The following is a 10,058-nucleotide window of genomic DNA, read 5'->3' as shown; positions in this document are numbered from 1 at the left end:
TTCCTTACCTATAATAGGTAGTACACATTCATTACTAATTGACAATAAGGTGTAGATCTACTATTGAAGTTTCTTTACCTATAATAGGTAGTACACATTCATTACTAATTGACAATAAGGTGTAGATCTACTATTGAAGTTTCTTTACCTATAATAGGTAGTACACATTCATTACTAATTGACAATAAGGTGTAGATCTACTATTGAAGTTTCTTTACTTATAATAGGTAGTACACATTCATTACTAATTGACAATAAGGTGTAGATCTAATACTGAAGTTTCTTTACCTATAATAGGTAGTACACATTCATTACTAATTGGCAATAAGTATTTTTTATTCATTTCATAGTTAATCTAAATTACTCACCACCACATAAAATTATTTGAAAAATATATTTTATTTCATAGGATTTGGGTTTAAAATGCTAAAATATATTCAAGGTTATTTAATAGTCCTTTATTAATAGATACGTGAATGTTCGTGCTTTTTCTTTAAAATCTCCTCTAAATCCATGTCAATAAAGTCACACATGTAACGTGTACATCGATATTTACATAAAACTTAGTAAAAAAAATTAAAGATTATTTTAACTACAGTATTTAGTCGCAATATTATTTGACCGAAATCAAAATTCCTGGCAGGAAGATGATACGTTTCACATTGTTGTATTTCAAATTATAACATTTTGGTATATTGAGAAAAACCTACCTAGAAATACAAGACATTATAAAACTTATTACTTAATTTCTGTACTGCATATTGGTGACATATTAATACTGGAAATAAACGACCTTAAAACACCAAAATGTTGTTATTATTTAATTAAACACTCAACGTTTCGCTTCACAGCTTCTTCAGAAGCATTCTCTAAAACACAAACCGAAACCGACAGTACTTCTGTTTGTTTGTTTGAAGTTAAACACAAAGCTACATAATGGGCTATCTGTGCTCTGCGCAACACGGGTATCGAAACCCGATTTATAGCGTTGTAAGTCCGCAGATATACCGCTGTGCCTCTGGGGGCACTGACAGTACAAAGCTTCAGATTTGAAGCTTTGAACTGTTAATTTCGGTTTGTGTTTCAGAGAACGCTCCTGAAGAAGCTCTAAAGCGAAACGTTGAGTGTATAATTAAATAAAAACAACATTTGGGATTTATAAGGTCGTTTATTTCCTGTAAATACAAATCATTTTAAGCTTTACATACTTTAGAAACCAAGCATGTAGAGGGTGTAGTGTGGCAAAAGTGACTATACAGTTGTTACGTTTCAAACTGAGTTCATTTTCTAAATATTACTCTGAAACAAACAATAATTAAATTGGTTTCAACTGTCTTCGCAATATTTTATTTAGTATCAACCGTATAATACCACTGTATCAACCGTATAATATCAACTAATTTTTGACTCACCCCAAAAATATATCGAAATACCATTATCACACATCATACAGACGCCATCTATCGATAAAAGGAGTCCAGGAATTTGAAGTTATATTAGTATTATAACAACTAAAAATAATATGCTGAAAATAACTGAACTTTTTTAATGAAAAATACTTCAGATTGATTTAATTTCATATTTCATATAAAATCAACAAAAAAAAAAGGTTGAAAGTAAAAAAAATATGTTTGATGTAATGTATACGATACACTAGATCAGTAGTTCCCAAACTCTTTTAGTCTGAGGCTCCCTTGATGTGAATAGAAAAAGTCTAAGCCCCCCCCCCCCAGCCTATAACTTTAGCATTGTGATTAAAAAACAGTACCGTAGTAAAAACAATAACATCTCCTTTCAACATACTGTGTCATTTAATTAATTCAACGTAATTTTTATCGTCTTATTATTTATTTAGAATTAAAATTAATTCGACATCTTTGTTTTCGGCCCATTTTTGGCGGCCCCCCAGAAAAAGCTTCACGGCTCCCAGGGGGCCGCGGCTCCCACTTTAGGAAACACTGCACAAGATTACAAATTATATATATAAACACCATCAGTAAAGTTTAAATTCTAAATTTATGCATTTCCCCAGGGCCTCATGACGCTTTATTATCCCAGTGACATATTAATTTCAAAGTTTTAAGTCAAAAACCAATTACTTTTGTCCCAGTAGTCTCTATTCGCTTTCTGACGACTACATACTTGATTAAACTTCTCGAACAACACAAACCAAACCTAAACACGAACGTTGCAAATAAGTAATTCCAAATTCCGTATGGAAACATTGGGTAAATTTTTAGTACAACAACAAAATGACTTCGATAATCGATAAAGTTCAGAGAAGTTATAGTTTATTGGATAAATGTTATCTCTAAAATAATTATTTTGATGTTGAAATGCTTTTAAGTAATCGTATTAACCACGTGTAAACAACGTTCGAAACACGTGAATCACAAAATGTTAAATAAATACAGAACAGAAAATTCAACAAGATACTTGTCTTCCCGTTAAAAAAAATCCCGCGTAATTTGCGTAGGTGTCTGTGTGTAGTGCAAGAAGTAACTCATCCGCCGGAAACTGGTAGGTATCTAGAAAATTAAAAAGGAACAAAAGTCAAGTAGAATATATAGATATATATGAAACAAACAAAATCGAAACAAGATTAGAAATAATAGCTACTACGTCATTTTAGTGTCTATTAAGTTTGGTTTGTTATGAATTTCGCGCAAAGCTACACGAGGGGTAGCCGTCCCTAGTTTAGCAGTATAAGACTAGAGGGAAGGCAGCTAGTCATCATCACCCACCTCCAACTCTTGGGCTACTCTTTTTACCAACGAATAGTGGGATTGACCGTCACATTATAACGCCCCCACGGCTGAAAGAGCGAGCATGTTTGGTGTGACGGGGATTCGAACCCGTGACCCTCAGATTGCGAGTCTTTTCCAGCTTTGCTTCACCTGTTTTAAGCCGACATGTCGTTTTGTTCTATACTATACAAGCCGAGATATCCGTCCTTTGTCCGGATTATGAACTTTAAAAAATGTGTGTGTGGATGCTATGATAAATAACACAAAAATCCTAACTTTCACACAGTTTATTTATAACGTAACATATTATTACAGTATTTATTATCACCCCATCAAAAAGTTTGTATCAGCTTTAAGAACTCAATACGTATATACTTAAAACATGGTATACACTGTGCGCTATGGTCAGGGTGACTTTGTATTAAGAGGTATCGACAAAAGTAGGGGGCGCTAGCTGTTACCTGCTTTCAACACCGAGATCTTAATGTCCTTTCACGATGTTTCGCGTGATTAATTAATTGACAGTAATTGGCCGCGGAAGTGACTTACGGGTCAGTTGAAAGGTCACGAGTCAAAGTAGGAAGTGGGTATAACTCAAGAAACGGCTCTTCATATCAGCCTTATGATTATTGTTAGAGTAGAAACTTCAGCCGAGTTTATGTATTATTGCAATTGTGGCAGGCATTTCTTTTCATTGCATTCCTTCGTAGAGTGCTGGCGCACTCTCCGAGATATATATAAGACGTTTGTTGCCCCCCCCCCCTCACACACACTGTGTGTACGTTGTGTTATAGAAAATTTAATTTTTTGTGAGTGTGTAAGGACGTGGCGCCTTCTATGAATGTAGTTAAACATTAACTTACGTCAAAGGTAACAAATGCTCAATAATAGCAATAATAGGAATAAAGGGGTTTTATGAACTCTTCATTAACGTGCCCCTTGTTCCAAACTATCATCCCACTAAGTTTGGTTGAGATCGGCCCAACGACCTAAGAGTAGTTATATAAAGGACAAACAGACATACACACAGATTTTTGTGCTTTATATATATAGAAAGAGTCTATCGAGTAAGTTTATATTCACAACTCCTAAAGTCTCAAATGAAATGCTATTTATTTCAGTCATCAGTATGAGAGTTAACTCACGTTGCATGTAATATTATACAACGTACTCGTGTAAGAAACGGTAACACTAGTGGGGAAAATGTCATGCACTCGGGATAGTGTGAAAAGTGTTCATTGTATGCGTCGCTTAGTTCAAAATTCAAATATCACTAACAATGCAAGCATGTTATAACACACAAGTATAACACACCGGGCCATATTTGCTTAATTTATGCTATCAGTTCTTCTCGATTGGTGCTAATGTATCACCTTCTGCTTAACCTCTTTTTAATCAGTTATCTATTACTAACGTAACTGATTTGTTTGATTTGTTATCTTGTTTATCGCTAAAATATACACACAAGAACATAACAATATCATACATACATTATTAGCATCTTTACATGAACGATAACGAAACGTTAATGCTTAATTTAAATACTGAATGTGTGGAATTAAGTTCCAGTTAAGTATATCATTGACACAGCAGAATTAACTTGCCCATGATATGAAAATGGTTACTAATAGGGGATACCACCGAAATTTAATAATTCCTCCGTATATCGTTATTCAGTTTGAATCCAACTTTCATGTTAAAGAGAAGCGTCAGTAAATTTTTTTTAAACTTTAAATATCAATTGTCCTTTTATATGCAAGAGTTCGTTTTAAAATTTTTCATATCAAATTTCACCATTTTATTAACACGTGCAAACAGAAGAAGCAATGAAATCAATAAAAAAAAACAACTATTACTCACTTGTCAATGAGTTATACCAATTTCAGGAAATTCCATCCCTCATCAGTAACGCTGGACAAAGGGCAAGTCAAATATAAGGAGCACGTAAGATATGTATAACTCAGTGAGAAGTGATGAATCGATAGATAAGTTAGGCTTATGCTTATTTTATTATTTTAAGCAGCTTAGCTGCTAAATAATTCAGAAGAATAAATTAGTAGCATCAATGTTACGTATTCATCCAATCCTGTATAATATAGGTTCACCGTGGTGAGTTAAAGACAACTTTAAACACCATAAATACAACATTTATCACGAAATAAAACAAAAGTTTGTTTGACTTACGAAGTGAATCGTATGGTAGTTTTCCACAAAGTTTCTCGTCTCCAATTTGTAAATAATCTTTGGTACAATCTTCGGATTCCTCTAAACGAAAGGCATTAAACTTGATTTCGATAGCGCACACGTCAAATGTGCTTTTTTTCACTGTGTATTTGCAGTCTATGTTAGAAGGGTAGGACCTATTCGTGTACCCGGGGCTGATAATCTGGAACGTTTCTTTTGTAAAGGTGATATCGCAATCTAATAGAGAAATAATGAAGCATGACCAACTTTATCAAAGAACAGGAATTAACTGGCTCACATATCACATTTATTCTCTAAGTTGTTCTGTTTGTTGCAGAGCAAAGCCACGTTGGGCTATCTGCTGTGTCCACCGCGGGGGAATCGAACCCCGGATGTTAGCGATATAAGTCCATAGACTTACCGGTGTCCCCACCTACGCACTTTGGAGTCGTGGGTGCGCTATGATAGTGGATAAATATCACTATCCGGTGTGCCCCAAGGATTGGCGGTGGGTGCTGTTTGTTGACTGGCTGCCTTCTATTTCGTCTATCAATCCAAAATTAAGGACGGCTAAGCGCAAAAATCCTTTTGTGTTGCTTTGTACAAAAATTCGGAAAAAGAAATTATATTCATATATATATTTTTACGCGTCAGTTTTTCTGTGTAGCTAGTATCTTATCCACGTAGCAGAAGTTTAAATAAATAAATATACGTATTGAGAGAAAAAAAAAACGAGGTTTTTTCTCGGCTTTGCTCATTAAAAAGGCTTAACTAGAAGGAGAAGAGTGAGTGATACAGAATAGACCATCAAACGGTAAGAAAGATTAATAGTCTGTGTTTGAATTTCGCGCAAAGCTACACGAAGGCTACCTACGCTAGCAGTCCCTAATTTAGCAGTGAAAGGCAGCTAGTCATCACCACCCACCGCCAACCTCTTGGGCTACTATTTTACCAACGAATAGTGGGATTGACCGTCACATTATAACGCCCCACGGCTGAAAGGGCGAGCATGTTTGATGACGGGGATTCGAACCTGTAACCCACAGATTGCGATTCGAGCGCCTTAACCACCAGGCCATGCCGGATAGATTTGTAACGTTTGAATATCGCTAACAGCATTGACCAAAAGGAGTGTACAACTGACCACAACTACTCATACGATTATGCTAGTAAGATACATAAAATGTACCTTACATACACACACAAACACTGCAATTAAGTTTGAATTCACAAATCCACAATAAATTTCTATAAGATTGACGTTACTCTCTCAAACAGTTATTATAAGCTTCAATTCCTTTCATTACTTGAAAGTTTTACACCCATATTTTACCTAGTTTACACCCATATTTTACCAACCTATCCCACAATTCTCACTTAAACAGTTATCAAGAAGCTTATCCGTGTTTCGAGCCAAAATAAGTTTCATTTAAAAAAAAAAAGACTATTTTTAGGGGAGAGGAAGAGGGGATAAGTAGCGACCTTTGGTAGAACGTTCCTCGTCACATCCATGGCTCAACTGTTTCACTTCTAACCGAAATCCTGATTTCTGGGCAGTTCCATCCGTTCGGAAAGGGAAATCAATCTCATTCTCATTTTTCGGAAAAGGAACGTGTACTAAAAAAAAATAATAATAATAATAATAATTTTGTTAGTACGATCAGTGTCGTGTTGAGAAACTTGGATAACATCGTCTATTTTAACTTGTCGTTTCTATGATGATAAGAGTTTTCATTAATAAACCACGCCCCACGTTTTTACTAGAAAATACTGAAAATATAAAATATAAGAATATTTTGTTATGAATATAAACCATACACCGGTATACACCCGTATACATACACCACACACCGGTATACACCCGTATACATACACCATACACCGGTATACATACACCATACACTGGTATACATACACACACCATACACCGGTATACATACACACACCATACACCGGTATACATACACCGGTATACACACACCATACACCGGTATACATACACCATACACCCGTATACATACACCATACACCCGTATACATACACCATACACCGGTATACATACACCATACACCCGTATACATACACCATACACCCGTATACATACACATACACCCGTATACATACACCATACACCGGTATACATACACCATACACCGGTATACATACACCATACACCGGTATACATACACCATACACTAGTCTATTATATTTATAGTTCATTCAATATATATAGAAATCTAGAACTTATATGTTTATAGTTAGCTAACTTGAACCTTGCTTTTAAAAAATTTCAACATCAACTGCAAATGTTAACATCACTAAAAAAAATATTAGAAGGCAATATATTAATGTTATAATCGATAGTCAACATTTATTATCAGTAAAGACAGTAACCTGTTTGTCCATCCAAAATCCCGCAGTATCGGGAGCCATGAATTTGTAGATAATCTCCATCACAACCTTCGCTTTCACCCTGACCAACGTCAAACTTCGAGAAGTAGATCTCTAACCGGCAGATGGCGCTGCTGTGTCGAAATATTTTGTAACTACAGTCTGTGTTTGGATTATACGAGGCAGGATAGTTACTGGTCTGTATCACACCGCTGGCATCACGTAACGTATCACAAGTATTCGAATCCCCTGAAGAACGAAACGTTTTGTTTTCTTAATTCTGTTGTACGTTTAAAGTGTTCCTCGATGGATCACAAGTAAAATCACGAATTTACGATGCTAAAATCTGGGGTTAGATTCCCCCGTGGTGGACAGGGTGCGTGTAGCCCATTGTGTAGCTATAAACTGAGAAAATAACAACAACGTCTAAACTATAAACGTGTGTATGTGTACATTAATTACTGTTCGTTTAACATTTTTTATTAATTAAATAGCAACTTTCGATCACAGCAAGTTACCTAATAACAGTAAAACTAAAAATCAGCCTGATAATAAGTATAGCTAATTACGTATAATTTCCTTATGTTCTTACTTGAAAAGATTAAAATGCATATTTTCATCAGTTTGGTACCTTCACTATTAACAGTATTTTCGGCCGTAAACCCAGTAATATCTCAAGAGGTGTGGCAAGCTTAAAATATTTAGGTTAGTCCTACATCCACATATTAGCTAATAACGCAAACCAATCTCTATAATGAAAGTTTAATTACAATAAATCAAAGTTGTTTTTTGTTGTTGTTGTTAAGCACGAAGCTACACGATGGACTATCTATGCTGTGTCCACCATTACCACTACTGTGTTTGTTGTATCCCAGCCAGCCTAAAAAGCTCAGGATTGAGCAAAACGTACCATTGGCAATGGATATGACAAATATATTGTGGTTGAAATACTGTTATTTTACATTGTTCTAATTCTTGAAAATCCTTAAAGGAATACATTAAGAATATAGTGTTTAAAAATGAAATAGGTTTAATACTAATGTCTTACGACAAGTGAAATTGTAATCATTCTTTGCCGGCTTATGAAAGGCATACACATACCTTAACAGTGAAACTTCATTGTTTGGATAACACACCTTAACAATGAATAGTTGTGTGAAAAAAAGCCATGAAATGAAATTACGTTGAAAACATTAAACCAAATTCAATACGTTATTCAACGAACATATGTTTACGACAGTTTTAAAAGCTAGTATACTGTATTCATTAACAGTATTAGTTAGAATGTTCTATTTCTGTTAGTTTTAATTTTTTTCTATACCCCGCCATGAAATGAAATTATGTAGAGAACGTAATAGGCCCAATACTAATGTGTTAGGGATTTTAAAAACTAGAAGTGTGTACAATAGTAGTATTCCAAACACACTATATTTGTCATATCCACAGCAGTGGTTGGCTTATATAAACAGTGTTCCTTTTTTTCACATAATTATCTCATTGTTAACCGTGTTATCCCAACAACCAAGTTAAATGTTCTCTACATAATTTCATTTCATGGCTTTTTTTCACATAACTATCTCATTGTTAACTGTGTTATCCCAACAATCAAGTTAAATGTTCTCTACATAATTTCATTTCATGGCTTTTTTTCACATAACTATCTCATTGTTAACTGTGTTATCCCAACAAACAAGTTAAATGTTCTCTACATAATTTCATTTCATGGCGTTTTTTTCACATAACTATCTCATTGTTAACTGTGTTATCCCAACCGTCAAGTTAAAAGTTCTCTATGTAATTTCATTTCATGGCTTTTTTTCACATAACTATCTCATTGTTAACTGTGTTATCCCAACAGTCAAGTTAAATGTTCTCTACATAATTTCATTTCGTGGTTTTTTTCACATAAGTATCTCATTGTTAACTGTGTTATCCCAACAGTCAAGTTAAAAGCTCTCTATGTAATTTCATGGCATTTTTAATTAGTGTGTGGACCATTTTTATTTATATAATGCTCTGTGAACACAAATTAGTTAGCATAAATCAGTTAAATGACGAAAAATTAGGTGTCTATTTACTTGTGACCACTCAGTGTATATTAGATTTATTCGAAAGTAGTAACAACAAAGTAAATTATCTGTAACAACGTTATAAAAAAAGTGTTACATCATGGTTATTTTTCTTTTTAAACTTGTGGTTAAAACGTACCAACAGCCCTGTAGCAAGAACCACGGAGCTGGGTTACCCGGATGTTAAAGCCTCTTCTGTTTGTATACTTGTCGGAGATGAACACCAGATGTAAACTCTCCAAACCCGTGGGGAAAGGAATAACTAAAATATTACAGAAAGATCATTAAAAATATTGATAAGTGTTATATTTCTAATATAACCAATATAAACTATGATTTAAAACACTCTTAACAGATGAATAATTAAATAACAGGATAAAACAAAACGACAATATAACTCAAAAAAACATTTTTTAAATTAATTTCAATATTATAAAATTTACATACCTCTTTATTGATGACTCATTAACTGATTATTTCTGTTAGTTTTTGTTGTTGTTGTTTATTTGGCTGCATAGAATTATTGACAAAATATTACAAATTATAATGATTTACTAAGACTTTTGGAGGGAAAAGGAAGTTTTAGAAGTATAGGATACACAAGAGGATTTAAATTTGGCATTGTAAATCACTCCTAGGCCAGCTAGCTCAATCAGAAGAGCATAA

The 10,058-nt window shown here is 34.1% G+C and overlaps 1 protein-coding gene across 1 annotated transcript; it reads right to left on the bottom strand.

The window, feature by feature from the left end:
* Positions 1–2,424: 2,424 nt before the first annotated feature.
* On the bottom strand, positions 2,425–9,654 carry LOC111088291 (cubilin-like; the record flags this gene model as incomplete). The annotated part of the gene is made up of 5 exons (XM_022397969.1): positions 2,425–2,528; positions 4,932–5,168; positions 6,414–6,548; positions 7,327–7,572; positions 9,532–9,654. Coding segments are annotated over 5 exons (845 nt in total), but the record flags the coding sequence as incomplete, so codon positions are not given.
* Positions 9,655–10,058: the final 404 nt, after the last annotated feature.

This window comes from Limulus polyphemus, unplaced genomic scaffold, assembly GCF_000517525.1.
Source record: "Limulus polyphemus unplaced genomic scaffold, Limulus_polyphemus-2.1.2 Scaffold3493, whole genome shotgun sequence".
Lineage (NCBI taxonomy): Eukaryota > Metazoa > Arthropoda > Merostomata > Xiphosura > Limulidae > Limulus > Limulus polyphemus.
The sequence above is the reverse complement of the archived record's forward strand: the minus strand, read 5'-3'. Positions and strand labels throughout refer to the sequence as shown.